The following is a 16,422-nucleotide window of genomic DNA, read 5'->3' as shown; positions in this document are numbered from 1 at the left end:
AAAAATAAAAAAGTAAAATAAAATATTAATAATAATAATAATAACAACAATAACAATAACAATAATAATAATAATAATAATAATCAGCTGGACACCATGCGTTTCATTTTTGAAGCAACGAAACATATATTTACTGATAAATTGTGTGAAAACTATGAGGGCTTGTGATTCTGGGGGTTTATGCTCAGGGGAGATCTACACAAGGTTACCAATTCATGTCAGAAAAGATAAGTAGTGTCTTAAAACTTTAATAAAGATATGTGTTTAAAATAAATAAATAAATAAATAAATAAATAAATAAATAATAATAATAATAATAATAATAATAATAATAATAATAATAATAATAATAAAAAATCCATGAATACACAAGAGAACAGCTGTCCAGTGTAGTGACCAGTATGCATGAAAGGGTTAAATTGTGAAAAATAAGAAGAAGTTTTTTAAAACGAAGTGCAAAGTGTGCCTAAAAGGATACCGGAGGGTTAAAACCTTGGTGTTTCACAATAATGCACAAAACACCAAAGAGCCAACAGTCCCATTATTAATTATGTCGCAGTTTTTTAGAGGAATGTAAATATGAAGAGGTTCGTCTGCGCGTGAAAAGGCTGGAGACCTTTCCGATGATCCTATTGGCTGTTCGGCTCCGTGCGTCATGTCGTCACATTGTTGGTGAAGGGGGCGGGGGCAGCAGTAAGGGGGGGGGCGACCAGGCAGCGGTGGAAGCGACTGAAGGATGCTTCTTTTTCAGGTGAGATTCAGCGGGATATAATAATAGTAAATAGAATGTAAAGAGCCGCGAACGTTGGCCGGTGTGTGTCGCGTTACAGCCGGAGTCCAGGACACTAAACAGGTTATTCACAGAGGTCAGTAAATGCATCACTTTTTTCACGTAAGCTAGCTGAGCGGCTAAGCTAACATTACGGTAAATGTGTCAGGTATCATGTAGGTTAGGCCTTTAAAACGTCTCACAGGCTGTTAAAAACCTCTTCCAACTCACAGAATTCACTTGCTTGGCTAAAAATAGTACTCCTGCCTTACTTACTTCTCAGTGAAATCGAAGTAGTTTCACCCATCAGCATAAACACAACATCAACATCTGTAATTTTAATGTCATATATCACAACAGACCCTAGTGGTATGTAACCTGAATGGACTTTTGAGCCCAAAGGGTTAGAATTTGCAGTTATTTTTCTGGGTGCAATGGACAATGATAACTCTAGGTCACGGTTTACCACCTTTCAGGTCCATCCAGTCCCAGGTCTCAGTAATTTGAGCTGAATCAGGATTGTTTGACCTCTGACAAGAACATAGTGGGTGGAGAAAGTATTTTGGCACTTTAGTTATGTCAAAGTACTCAAACCATACTCTGAAGATACTGCATTCCAAATAAAGGTTCTGCTTTCATGCTGAAATAAAAGTATGTTCAGTGTGATGAGTAAAAGTTATTGAGCTGTGAAAGGGTCAAAGTATAAGTATGTTACTGCTGCATTCACGTGCATTTTGTTCCTGATGATATTTAAGGTTGAGCTAATTTGATCAACTTTATATACAGCAAGACTGGGTGTTGTGGCCAGAATCTTCCACTTTTAAATCACATTAATTCACTTCAGTTCAGTTTTAGTTACATAGCACCAGTCATAATACGTGATTATCTCTAGGTGCTTCACATACTCTGGTGAAGGCCTGTAGTAATACATATATGGAGAAGACATCCAACAAAACATCCAAGAGCGAACCCAGAGCACAGGAAGGAGGAAAAAGTTCTTTTATGGAAGAAAAAACCGAGCCTCTGGTAGGCAGAGAGAGAGAGAGATTTATAGAACCTCTCAGAACCACAAGTTAAACATACATTCTCAGAGCAGTGTGTAATTGTTCTGTAAATCAACGCAGCAGAAGTTTAAAATGATTGTACTTTACTTCATCACGTTTGATAATTTCCTCTATTTGGAACTACTGTGCAGGCAGAAACATCTGTCTCACATGAGTCAACAGTTGAGTCACAAAATAAAAGACAAACGCAGACTCTATGAGTGTTAGTTCCTTCAGTTGGAAACAGTATTAACAAATATTTGCTTGTGCATAATTTTCCATCATTGCACATCATCATACAATTGCCCAACCTTAGTCCAGATGGCAACTAAACTAGAAACAATACAGCATAATATGTTGACATAATAGTCCTTCTCATGAGTTATAAAAACAGCTGTGTTTTCAGCTTTGTGACTGTCAGAGCTTAAAGAAATAAATCAAATAAATAGGTTTATTGGTAACACGTTAATAACCCTGTTTGACTCAGATCCTGTATATTGTGCTTATTTGATGATTTCATGTACACATTCACATTTCAGCTACAAACTTTGCTTATCTGTCTCAACCTCTTATTGAAAAGCAGAACAATTGGAGAGCTTCATGTAGTGATGATTGATCAAGCTCAACCAGTTTTTCAGCATCGTGACAGTACATTTTCCAGGGTTTTTAGAGTTTATTTATACGAGTCTCATATATAAGAGAATGAATTCACCTTGATATCAAATACAGTCCTTATACAACCGTAGGTCAAATATCTGGGTATCTTTCCAAAGGTGTCAATGACATACAAAACAATTCAAGAACTTTATATAGTGCTGATTAATTGAGCCAAACATTTATAAGTTTATAGTCCCGTTAACCTCTGCCTACTTTTTTACAGTGGCGGCTAATGAGGTTTAGATTATACTGAAGTCAACTACTACTGTGTATCGGCCTGTTTCCCATCAGGAGGTGGTGCCAAAAGGGTATGCTACAAAGGAATACATAAAGAATAAGAGCATTTTCTTTACCCATAATCCTTCAAACTTTCAACATCACCATATTTGGAGATGGTTGAGTCCAAGTTAGGGACAGTTGAAGTAAATGTAAATGTATAATGTTCAATTATAGACCAAGGCTCATGATACTTTGTCCCATCTGCACTCATCAGTTATTGACTGTGTTTACATGTACTGAACATTCACTGAAACTGAAGAAGTATTGTTCAGTTCATTTGATGTTTCAGCTTTTCTGTAGCTTTTATTTTGGTTCTTAATTATGTGACGAAGTTGATTTGCTTCCTCACATGGACCGAAAGTTTGCTGAAGAACAAGAAAGTTGAGTTTCACTAAGCAGCTCTTGTTTGTTAACTCTACCCTGGCGAGTCTTACCTGTCTCAGTGCAGGTCAAGTTAACTGTGGTTTATTGTGTAGTGAAAACAAGTCAGCGAAGATTCAAACTCAGGCAAAACCCAAGAGATCACGGACTAAAAAACAGGACATTTTTACAGCTGATGTAGCCCAGAGACTCCGAAAGGGTTTGACCCCAAGTCTTTAAAGCTTCTCCGTCCTCTTTCTCACATCTGGCCAGATAATCCTGTGTTTATTCTCTTTTTATGACTCCAGGTAATTGGCCAATGCCTTAACTTCAAGAAATCATTTCCTCTCTTGAACCAAGCTGTATAACAGCAGTTTGATTCTGGGGCTTTTTGTAATACAGCAGACTTACTTTTGCTACATTTGAGATGAGCTGTGTATCTGAAATACAGTCGCGGGAAAAATTATTAGACCATGAAAAGTCATCAAGAACAATGGTTATGTAATCAAGTGCTAACTCCTGTGTGTATCATGTGACTAAACAGACAGAAAAGAAAACATGGAATGCTTAAATGCATTGTTTTTTTCAGTACAATGCCATAGATATCGATGTAAGAACTGAAGGGATTTTGGTTATTATCAAGAAAACATGGAAAATGGATAGATATCAGCTCTGAAATTAAACTCTTATGAGCTACTTTTGTTGTTACCATTATATTTGTCCAAACAAATGTACCTTTAGTTGTACCAGGCATTAAAATGAACAAGAAATTGAAGAAAACAAGGGGTGGTGTAATGATTTTTTCTACAACTTTAAGTGTTTATTGCTAGACTACATTAAAATAGTGATGCTTTAAAATGTTTAATCGTTACTTTACAAAGAAACAATGTGGAAGGTTGTGGTCACAAACCAAAAATAAAAGTTTAGAGGTTTAGAAACAGTTCCACAGATGTTTTTTTTTAATGAATTAATTGTGTTGGCTGTAAAACACTGCTATGACAGATGTTTGTAAATATATTCCAAAGTCAAAACCAACACCTTCTAATTAGTTTGGCTGATGAACAGTAAAAAAATTGAAGATGACATATTAGCAATCACAAAGCAAAGAGAAACACAACAAATCATCACATTTGAGAAGCTTCAGTGCTGCTCTTTAATCAGCTCCGACAAACAGATTACTGAATTGTTGCTGACTTATTTATTTTTATCAATGAATCGTGTCATGATTTCACCTCTTGAGATGGGATTTCTTCTGTTTAGTGCTTGAGGTTTATTTATATTTGTGAAACAGAAGAATACACATGCATTAAAGTGATTGAGTTTCCATATAATCTGACTCTTTCCCGTCAGAAATCCCCCACAGATCGAAACCTTGTCCTCGGCTCTTAACTCACCTCCTTCTCTGTCTTTCCTCCCAGCATGCAGTGACTGATCCTGGAGCCTGAAGGCGCAGTGGGTCCGGTGGGCACCTGAGCTTAGATGAAGGATGAAGAGCCCGGTGCACAGATGCAGGGATGTGGAGCACGGGCGGGGGCGGTCTGGGTCCGGATCCGGTGGAACGTCCAACTGCCTCCAGCCCGAGCAGCGCATCCCGATCTCCAAAGACGTCATCACCTCCTCGTCTGCCTCGGCCATGTGGTTCATCAGGGACGCTTGCGGCATCATTTGCGCCGTCATCACCTGGCTGCTGGTGTTTTACGCGGAGTTCGTGGTGCTGTTTGTGATGCTGCTGCCCTCCAAGAATCTGACCTACAGCATAGTGAACGGGACTCTGTTCAACACGCTGGCCTTTCTTGCCCTTGCCTCACATCTCAGGGCGATGTGCACTGACCCTGTAAGTTCACCTGACTCAGCTACTACACAAATTCCATATCCTCCATAGACGCAGGAAAGTAAAAGTTTTGGCTTCTTTACATTCAATAATTGTCTTAATTGGAAACGGCAAAATGCAACAGAATTTTCAGATGCCTTTTTTTTTTATGGAACGTCCTTGACAGCATTTTTTTTAGAAATTATTTTTAGTTAAGCTGTGAAACTTGTCCCCTACAGAGGACATACATGCATTTCTGGGTCTCAAGAGGATATGTCAGTAAAGTAGGTTATAGTAAAAAGTTCATGTATAGAAGTTATGCTGGAAAAAAAGATACCAACTAGGGTCATCCCGATCTGTATTGGCTGCTGATCTGGCATTTTTTAGAAGATCGGATTGGGGGGGGGGGCGGCAAACAAACAACCTGTCTCCTAAAATTAAAGTTTCTGAAGGTAGGGAAAAGGAAAATTAGCTGCACAACAGCGGGAGATTTAGAGGAATTAATAAAGCGTCTATAAGTTTCATTTTCTGGTAGTGATGGTAGTGATGCGCGAGTCGGGTTTTTTTTAACCTGTGGGGCTTTTGTGGAATTATTTGACCCGACCCAACCCACCCCACAAATAAAGTGACATTCTTTTGACCCACCCCAACCCGATCTGCGAGTAACCTGCTGATCTGCGCATCACTAATGTACAGCACGGAACACACCCCTATATAATCCCTGGAAGGACTTGTCCATAGATGCGCTACAGCTGTGGCAAACATATGGGCTACGGGCCAAAACTGGCCTGCCAAAGGTTCTGATTTGTCCCACAGTATGGATTTGTAAAGTGCAAAAATGATACTAAAGTTATTAAGAGTCAAAGGTGTCATGTCTCCAGGTAGGGTTTGTTTTGTTGGTTTTATGCACATGTGACACTACGGCTCAGGCTAATGACATGTAGATACACATCATGTTAATTTACTTTAATTTTATTAAATGAATTAAATATATACATGAAATAACCACAAGGATAGAACCTATTTCATACTCATATGAAATAGGTTGATCTGGGTTATTTTTGTAATTTTCTATTCAGCATTTGTTAATCAAATATGCAATATTAATGCAAATGTAAATGTATAAAAACAGGAAACTTGAACATTTTCCATTTTCTGCTGTTGTCAGTATAAACCTAAAACAGTCAAAAATATCATAAGTAAACATATAATGACTGTTTATTGTAGCAAACAAAAATAGGACAGGCTTAACACAACTATCATGACAACATGGAATGTGATTAAGTTTAAGCTCTAGCAACAAAATAAAGCTCACCATCTCAAGTAAATTCAATATAATAAGTAAACAAAACTTCAAATGTAAATACCTGTTTACGATGAAAAGAACTGATGTAAAAAGACGATATTTTTCATCGTATCGCCCAGCTCTAATACAGATAAAATGCATCAGTCTGGTTATCTTTCAGCAGTTCCGATGACATTCACAGCTTTATATAGTGTTGATTAATCGAGCTGAACCATTGTAAAGTTATAGTCCACTTATCCTCTACCTACTTTTTATTATGATGATTAATGAGGTGCGGATTGTGCTGAAGTCACCTACAATCTGAGCGTGTTTCCTGCTAGGGGGCGGTGCCAAAAGGGAACGCTACAAAGGAATACATAGAAAGCCTTCAGCTGAAACCAGGGCAGGTGGTCTACAAATGTCCCAAGTGCTGCAGTATCAAGCCTGACCGAGCACACCACTGCAGGTAGGACGGAAAGGACATGAAATGCTCACTGTCACATCCAAAACTTTCACACAACAGCGGCGGGTTGTTGCAGAGCTGCGAGGAAGGCGACTGTTGGCGTGAATGTTGATTGCTTGTGAAATGCAGTGTGTGTTAGTGCCCTTCACTGTCTCCTAACATGGACCTTATTTTTACCTCAGGCTCCTTCATCTGACATTCCTTTCATTTGACCCTTTCCCCTTCTCTGTTCCACCTGCTGTCCCTCGCACAGTGTTTGCAAACGCTGCATACGGAAGATGGACCACCACTGCCCCTGGGTCAATAACTGTGTCGGAGAGAACAACCAAAAGTACTTTGTGCTTTTCACAGTAAGTGCACTGAAACTCAGGTGATAAATAAGGCAAATGGGCGATGTTAAGGGCGTCACGGATGGACCGCCCACTACTTTTTGATTCATAACTTTTGAACCAGACAAGTTTAAGACAAATATTACACATAGTTGTAAAGGTCTAAATGCCATCTTAAACATACTCAAAGGGCAAAATTTAGTTTCAAATGTTTTTAAATGAAAAATATCAAAAACTACTGCGTCACAGATGGACAAAAAATTAACGTCTATTTTTGCAAGAATTACAAAGTTCTCAAAAGTGAAGTTCCTATGACATTTTCATCCTAAAATGTATTCAGTGTAAACCTTAAAAGCTCTATTTTACAACCTAATAATTGGTTAGAGGAAAAAAATATTTGATCATATCTAAGTAATAAGAGTTTTGACAAATTGCAGAGTCATGAATGGACAACAAAAGTAAATATCAAATTAAACAATTTTTATTTCAATTATCAATAAGATATATACTTTTTTTTTTTTTTTTTACAATATTTAAAGCATACAAATAACATTATATTCAAATGTATTTTGCATAGATATATGCATTTATTAATTTTAAAGACTGTGTTTAGAATATGACATAAATAATATAATAGTCAAATATCAATGTATTTGGAATAAATTTAGTTTTTTTATGAGAGTTTATAAAATGAACCCAGAATGACGACAGAAAACTGTCACTTTCCAAACATTCACGCTCATAAAACTCACATTTTTTTTTCACAATTTTTTTCTCATTTCAAAATAAATTACTTAAAATAGTAAGTTATTTGCAATAAACATAGATATTGCATGAAAACAACCTCACCGGGTTTTTTTTTGACTCACTTAAATATCTAAGGGTTAAGAATACAGACCAATACCAAACAAAGACATTTACTAAAGATGCAGGAGTAATTTGGATGAATGTACGCTGATCACAGACTCATGCTTTGCTTTACAGATACAACTGTTTTGATGTTTTAGACCAAGTTCATGTTGTAATCTGTGTATATATTGTTTCTTAATTCAGATGTACATTGCACTCATCTCTCTCCACGCTCTAATCATGGTGGTCTTCCATTTCCTCTACTGCTTTGAAGATGATTGGACAAGTGAGTAGTTTTTTTTCTTTACCTCCTTCAATCCCTTTCATTGAACAAAAACATGCTTTTCATCTCTGAACTGGAGTTAGATTATATTCTGGTTTTAAGTCCTTTTATTGTGATGCACATTAATATTAGTGATATGAAGCAATACAGTCTAATGCACAGGTTGCATATAAACAACAGCTGCACTTAAGTCTATTGCATGTTGAGCACATAGATGATCACAAAAGGTTCAGTGTGTGTTTGGTGACATCAGATTCAGTTACACTGAGAACAGAGAGCTACTATGTAGAACATGAAAAGCTTGAGATTTTAGCTTAAGTTTTTGTTTGAGGTGCAGTTGCAAATCAAAATAATGGCTACAGTATTTGCAGTATGATTTTTTTTGTTTACCAAATTGTGCACCTATAATCCCATCTAAAGCTCAGTGTGTAGTTAACAGATATGGAATGAATAGCTGGACTCATTTTGTGTCAATACTCAGTGGGTGAAATATCTAAATTTACTCTTCATTGATCGCTGAATGTATGAAGCCTGTAGCTGTACTCCATCAGAAATACAATATTTTGCAGTCGTGGAAGAAAGTATTAGACCATCAAAAGTCATCAAAGACAATGGTTACGCAATCAAGTACTAACTCCTGTGTGTATCATGTGACTAAAACAGACAGAAAAGCAAAACACGAAATGTCTAAAAGCGCTGTTTTTGTCAGTACAATGCCATAGATATTGATGTAAGAACTGAAGGGATTTTGGTTATTATCAAGAAAACATGGAAAATGGATAGATATCAGCTCTGAAATTCAACTACTATGAGCTATTTTTGTTGTTATCATTATATATGTCCAAACAAATGTACCTTTAGTTGTACCAAGCATTAAAATGACCAAAAGATTGAAGAAAACAAGGTTGGTCTAACAATTTTTTCCGCAACTGTATAGTAATACATTAACGGACGACATTTTACAAGCTTTATCTTCCATCTGGGCTCCAGTGTTGCTTCTCTTCCCTTTTACTTTGGTTTGGAAGCACACCAAGAATCAGCAGCGATGAGTAGCATGTGGTCGGTGTGAACATCTGTAAACTGATTCACTCAGTTAGCATGTGAGCTACATTAGTGAGTCAAGTCACCCAGGGTCCAGTAATAATGAAAAAAAAAAAATACTAATGCTACTATGTTAAGTTTTATTAAATAGACATCTGTTTACAGGCCCATTCACAGTCACCCCCATTTGTCCTTTTCCTGATTAGGGGTGTGCAATATGACGATATTAATTTGTGAAGGATTAGAACATATCGACAATCCAACAAAGCAGAGAGATCATGGAATCGTCTATAATATGATGTAGTCAGAGCCATAGAGGATTCAGCGGCTCAGGATGTAGTTGTATGCAGACGCACAGACGCATCATGTCGGTTCACATCCATGTCCCGTGAATTTCACGTTATGTACAGGGCGGCGAAGCAAAATTTACAATGAACATTTAGTTGTTTTTTCTCAGCAGGCACTATGTCAGTTGTTTTGAAACCAAACATATATTGATGTCATAATCATACCTAACACTATTATCCATACCTTTTCAGAAACTTTTGCCCATATGAGTAATCAGGAAAGCAAACGTCAAAGAGTGTGTGATTTGCTGAATGCACTCGTCACACCAAAGGAGATTTCAAAAATAGTTGGAGTGTCCATAAAGACTGTTTAGAATGGAAAGAAGAGAATGACTATGAGCAAAACTATTACCAGAAAGTCTGGAAGATACTATTAAAGAAGAATGGGAGAAGTTGTCACCCCAATATTTGAGGAACACTTGCGCAAGTTTCAGGAAGCGTGTGAAGGCAGTTATTGAGAAAGAAGGAGGACACATAGAATAAAAGCATTTTCTATTATGGACATTTTCTTGTGGCAAATAAATTCTCATGACTTTCAATAAACTAATTGGTCATACACTGTCTTTCAATCCCTGCCTCAAAATATTGTACATTTTGCTTCCCCACCCTGTAGAGGGAGTCATGGCTGAACGAGTTGCTTCCTAAAAAGAACTCCACTTCCATCATATGGAATTGGTTCGGCTTTTCCCCAAACAACAAAGCGAAAACAGTAATTTGCAAAATTTGCACAGACACAGTTCACATGTCGGATGGCAACACTGTGAACCAATCACCTGGCAACGTGATATCACGACTCTCGTAAATATACACGCCACTTTTACAATATGTTGTGCGCCAAACTGCTAGAAGACCAGCCACACCGCAGCCCGAGGCAACAGGTAGCATTAAACAAAAGCAAACAACTTTAACGCAAGCATTTAGTAAAGGCCTCAAAGATCAATGTAAAGAACAGTAAAATCGAAATCATGATTTTATTTTTAAAAAAATCGTGATATGATATTTTTGCCACATCGCCCCCCCCCTACTCCTGATACTCTTTTGGGTGAGGTAATAGTTAATTTAGGTTCCAAATAGAGTTTTTAACAAGTCAATAAATATAAACATGTTCACATTCATCTTATAAAAACATTGACATTTATCAGATTATTTTAAAGGACCTTTAGGGCAAACATTTTAGTCGATTATTGCCATGAAACAGTGATTTGTGAGTCACATTAATGTCACTTCCACATTTTACGAGGCTGAGAAAAACATTCCAGCAGCAAAATTTCACCCCTTCCCCTCACATCAAACATGAGAGCAGAGCACAGAAATGTTTCTAAGCAGGATGACATTGAAACAGCAGACGTGTAAACATGCTGCTGGCTGTTGTCAATAGATTGATCAGTTTTGTTCCGTCCTATTAACATGGACAGATCTGTGTCAGTGTAGTAGCCAACGGTAGCAAACACCAGGCTTTCAGATCAAATGTCCAGGGCTGTAATGTTAACATTCCACTGAGTTCTGTCCCATTTCCGAGGTTAAGATTTCAACTCCTACCACTTGTCGCTCTGTCCTGAAGGGCCACTACCTGGTCAAGGACACTCCAAAAGTAGGTTAGGGCCGAGGGCGGACTTGAAATCAGACCCTAGAGTCTGAATGGACTTGATTTATAAAGTACTGTTATCCAGCGTTTCTGCAGCTACTGTATAATTTACGATTCTTACCCTGTAACTCAATGGCTGACCAGTTCAGGCTGAGTTATGGTTGCACTGATGCCACATACAGTCGTGGAAAAAATTATTAGACCACCCTTGTTTTCTTCAGTTTCTTGTTCATTTTAATGCCTGGTACAACTAAAGGTACATTTGTTTGGATAAATGTAGTAACAACAAAAAATAGCTCATAAGGGTACTTTTGTGAAACAGTGTACTTTTGTTTCTGATATGTGTATTATTGTCATGAAAAGGACAGAGTTTTTTTTTTGTTTTTTTTTAATATGTGTATTTTTGTTATGAAATGGACAGTTTATTTTTGTTTTGATACGTGAACCATTACTGTTATGGAAAGGACAGAGTTTATTTTAATGTGAAATGCTGCTGCAAAATGGACAGTCTATCCTTGATATGTACAGCAACTTTGTGTTTTATGCATTGTCAGAATTTTGTCTGATACGTGAAGATTTTTGAGTTATTTATGGAATCTGACATAGGAATTTAAGGTAGGTGAAGGATGGAGTAAGGGGGCGGGAGATGATAAATTAAACTTCATCCCGCTCCTTTTCAAATGGTTTACTTTCTTTTTTATATAATTCTTTTGTTGTTTGATTTTATTGCAAATATTTGAAATAAATAAACACACATTTCAGAGCTGATATCTATCCATTTTCCATGGTTTTCTTGATAATAACCAAAATCATTTAAATTCTTACATAAATATCTATGGCATTGTACTGACAAAAACAGTACTTTTGGACATTCCGTGTTTTCTTTTCTGTCTGTTTTAGTCACATGATACACAAAGGAGTTAGTACTTGATTGTATAGCCATTATTTTTGATGACTTTTGATGGTCTAATAATTTTTTCCGCGACTGTATATGAAAACGTAATTTTTCATGAACTCCAAGATCCTGGTTTGACTCACTTTCCCTCTTGAAAACTTCATGTACAGGTCAAAATAGGACTCGGTGACACATTGAATCAAAATTAATAATGATTACAGTGAAGAATAAATAATTTTCTTTCGTATTTAAAGGTTGTTTTTTGGTTCGTCTCTAACCAGATGCTTATTTGCTGTTGACACCAAACATTTCAGCAATTTAGAGGTATAACATAATCTGTCACTGGAAATACTCTACGGGAATAAGTGTGAACATTTCAGTCGTGTAGTGTTGGCAGGATTGTCATTCCTTTTCCTCCTGCCATCGGTGCATTTACACTTTTAAAATCCCCATCGCTACATGACAGAACGACAACATCCGAGCTGCCAATACACACTGAAAATAGTCTTTTGTGTACTGTTGTTTTCTGTAGGGACATAGTTATATTAATACCAGGTCGTCTGCCTCCTGTGCTTATCCAAAACAACTACAACGACTTCCCTCATGACAATATTTTGCAAACACAGTTATAGTACTTGCACGCAAGGCTGCCCAAGAGCTAGACAAACAACCCTGGTAACTTTCACCCATATTCCAGAGCAATAGTAGAGAGTGTCTGACCTTTTCTACTGACCTGGCACAGAACTATTGTAGTGTAGAAATAGGTTTGGATATGAGAGATATGAGAAGTATCGTGTTGTTGTTATTCATATGCAGTGCTGTGTAAAAGTCCTAGTCCAACATTCGGTTTGTTGGTTTAGGAAAGTTCTTACGGCCACACACATGCATTTGTCAGTGTCTCTATTAAGATCCAATCTGATATATGTGAAGTACAGCAGGAAAAATAGAAGATTCAGGGTAAAACCAGCTTCTATAAACCAAAGTGGTCGTATTTAGTGTGACCTCCCTGTGCACTTAACATGTCTTTAACCCTTTTATTCAGACAGTGTGAGGTTTTCTGACATTAATTTTCAGATCTTTTATACTAGGTTTCATTCAACACGTCAGCTGTTTCTAGTTGTTTGTGCTTCTTGTCATGGGGTCAGAGGTCACACTAAATACAAGGTTCCTACAGGTTTCTACAAGTTCAAGAGTTTTTAAGACTACTTAGAACAGAATTAAATGCCTATTCCACAGCCTATTTCAAGGCCATACTTGCAAAAATGCTTTACTCCTAGAATTTAGCAAAATGTAGCCTATTGATTTACTTAAACACCTTGATTCCTAGTGTTCTGAGTCATTTCTTACCAGGGGCTGTAAAGTTAGTGATAATTGGTTCCTAATTCCAATATAAATTTTTCAGGTTGGAACAGGTGGAACTGTGTAGACTAACACTGCTTTCTTGGACTTTTCCCAGATACATTTAAAACACAATACAGCCAACAAGATTGTGGCAACATAATTTAAGACCTACCATATCAAATTTAAGACTTTTTAAAGACTTTTTTAAGGTATTAAATGCAGATTTGTAAACTCAAGACTTTTAAGAGTTTTTAAGATCCCGCAGGAACCCTGTAAGTAGTGACTTAAACCTTTACGACATATTTAGTTCCGTTTTTGTGTGTCTTTTTTTTATATTTTATTTTTTATTTGTTTTAAAAACAAAATGTACAAAACAAGCAGAGAAATGGTCACAGGTACATTCAGACAGGGACGGGGGGTGTTTGTTTGTCTGTCTGTGTGCAAGATAACTCAAAAAGTTATGGAAGGATTTTAATGAAATTTTCAGGAAATGTTGATAATGGCGCAAGGAACAAATGATTACATTTTGGTGGTAATCAGGGTGGGGGGGACTGATGTGCCTTGGTGGAGGTCTGCACTCTCAGAGTGCTTTTCTAGTCTTGTTGTATGGGAAGAAAAGAAAATCAGAAATAAGTATGTATGTTCATTTCAACTTTGCAGAAACTACAATAATAGATACTTTTGCATAGGGCTGTATACTGAAAAAGAGATTGAATCAAATGTTTTATTTGTCAGTGTTAACAAACATCTAAAGACAAACAAATCGCTACAATGATAGAATAGAATGATTTGTGTTTAGGGGTGTAAGAAAATATCGGTTCTTTAGTATATCTTGATATTTCATTTCACAATACTGTATTGATATTAAAAAGTACTGTATCAATATTTTTAGGTATTTATTTAAATGCCGATATTGTGGAGGTTCATTTTTCTTTTTTGTTTTTCTTTTTTGTTTATATTTTATTTAACACTCTTATTAAATAATGTCAGTTCCTTTGTTGGGATTGCACAAAAATAATGTTCTGATGTTAGTTCTGAACTAATAGAATATGAACATTTGAACAGGATCTTAAACCGTAATGTCTGTAAAACATAATTGAAGTTTTAACACAGGAACATTTTGTGATATAGCATTAGATCCTGTTGTGATCAAATAAAAATGTGTTTAGTATTTGTGCAGATTTCTGGTGTAATTCAATTCTTCAAGGAAATAATCATTTAAAAAAAAAAAAAAAATTGCCTTTTTAACAGTATCATGACATATCGTATCGTGATCCTTGTATTGTGATTTGTATTGTATTGCCAGATTCTTACACACCCCTATTTGTGATATAAAAGAAACAGCTCAGTATCATATAAAAATAATATTTCAATGTGTTAAATCCCATTGTTGTTTTATTGTACAGGCATTTTGTTTCTGTACAGCTGGTGAATAACTTTAGTCACTAAATGAGTGTGTGAACGTCAGTACCGACAACACTAATTACCCAGCATTACTTTAAAGGTTTAATAGAAGTTGAAATCTTTGCCTCCTTGTTGCTGTGGCGCTGTGGATGAGTCACGGCCGTAGTGCAGTAGTTTCAGATTCGACTGTGCAGCTCACATTTCCTGGTAGTCCTGATCCTCTTCTGTGCCCTTTCACATATCCCTCCACCCCCCAGAGTGCAGTTCCTTCTCTCCTCCAGCAACAGTCATCCTCCTCATTCTCCTGTGCTTTGAGGGCCTCCTCTTCCTTATCTTCACCTCTGTGATGTTCGGCACCCAAGTCCACTCCATCTGTACCGACGAGACCGTAAGTGACCCACTCAGCCTCCCACTAGCCTCCCCCTTTTCCTCTTAACAACTCCCTACTCTTCAGAGCTTCTCCACCTGCTGACACCTGCTTTTTTAACCCCTTCGATTCAATCCTCTAACAGCCAAGTGATATCTCTTTTTCTGCAACTTGAGGTAGAATAAAGTCACAAATTTCCAGCAGACTTTCATTGAAAAACATCTATGAGTAACTGCCAAAAGGAAAGAAATTTCAGTAGTGGGTGACACCTGCAGAGCTAAAATTGAAGGTATGTAGGAGCGCAGTGTTTGTGAAGTTACTGAATTAATTTTTTGACAGGTTCATGGAGCCCTGAACACTAGACCTGCAATAAATCTTGTACACCTGCACTGCCGAGAGCAATAAAACGAGATTTAATGCAGAGCTCTGACACTTTGAATTTCTCATTTTGTCTGCTGAAAAGATCCATTGTGCTGAAAATGACAACAACGTTCGAGCAGCACATCTTCTGAAATGATAGGGGAAACGACAGGATGATAGGGCTGATGATGAGTGAACATCTGGTGCTGATCAAAGACGCGCGTCGTCTTAAGAAATATGGTGTCTGGAGGTCGGATACAGCAGCTCGTAAACCTGGGCCAAGTATGTCATTCAGTCGTGCTGTTACTTCACACTTAAGGAAGATGTTTTTGGTTTTTTTATACTTTGTTTTGATTTGCTTTATCAACAGACAAACAGTACAACACACACTGTGTGAACACAAAATATTTAAATGACAGACAGCAGTAATTATGCATTGTTTTGTTTATAGTCCAGCCATTTTCTCCAGTGCTTCATGAAGATATGTTCCATGAGTTGTAGGTAATAAGTCAGTCTTTCCATAGACTAGATTTCCTCTGTTGTAGCCACTGATCCCCATGGGGTGCGTCCATTTTGAGCCAGTTCCTTGTAATGGCCTTTTTGGAAGCAATTATAGTTTTTGTTTTTAATGCATGTTGATAGTAGCTTTCCAGTTTGGCTTAATTTTTCCTCTAGTGTGACTTTTTACCCCTCGGCCAACTTCAGGCTGAAGGGGTATTGTAATTGTTTTGTTGTCCGTCTGTCTATTCAGCAATGAAATCACATTATCTGAAGAATGCATTGACATATCTGCACCAAATTTATACTGTGGATGCATCTTGGCATGGAGCAGAAGCCAATTGAAAATAGGTGAACTTGACATACTTTTTCAAGGTCAAATAGCGACATTTCCTTTCAATGACATAATCGCATTATTGGAGGAATGCATTGAGATACTGGTACCAAAGACAATCTA

General features: G+C 37.1%; 1 protein-coding gene across 4 annotated transcripts in view; it reads left to right on the top strand.

Annotated features, from left to right (window-relative positions):
* The first annotated feature begins 677 nt into the window (after window positions 1-677).
* Window positions 678-16,422, top strand: part of zdhhc3a (zDHHC palmitoyltransferase 3a) — a 29,115-nt gene continuing 13,370 nt past the window's right edge. For 2 of the 4 annotated variants that reach the window (XM_030157708.1, XM_030157710.1), the window contains exons 1-6: window positions 678-751; window positions 4,527-4,942; window positions 6,545-6,669; window positions 6,920-7,016; window positions 8,049-8,130; window positions 14,998-15,128. In XM_030157708.1, coding sequence (XP_030013568.1) covers window positions 4,595-4,942; window positions 6,545-6,669; window positions 6,920-7,016; window positions 8,049-8,130; window positions 14,998-15,128 — 783 coding nt within the window. In that variant the 5' untranslated portion in view covers window positions 678-751; window positions 4,527-4,594. Of the gene's footprint in view, window positions 867-4,526; window positions 4,943-6,544; window positions 6,670-6,919; window positions 7,017-8,048; window positions 8,131-14,997; window positions 15,129-16,422 lie in introns of all 4 variants that reach the window. The other 2 variants (XM_030157709.1, XM_030157711.1) reach the window with 2 other exon arrangements.

The sequence above is a fragment of the Sphaeramia orbicularis genome, chromosome 16 (assembly GCF_902148855.1).
Source record: "Sphaeramia orbicularis chromosome 16, fSphaOr1.1, whole genome shotgun sequence".
In the NCBI taxonomy this organism is placed as follows: Eukaryota; Metazoa; Chordata; class Actinopteri; order Kurtiformes; family Apogonidae; genus Sphaeramia; species Sphaeramia orbicularis.
This window is presented reverse-complemented; position numbering and strand designations above follow the sequence as displayed.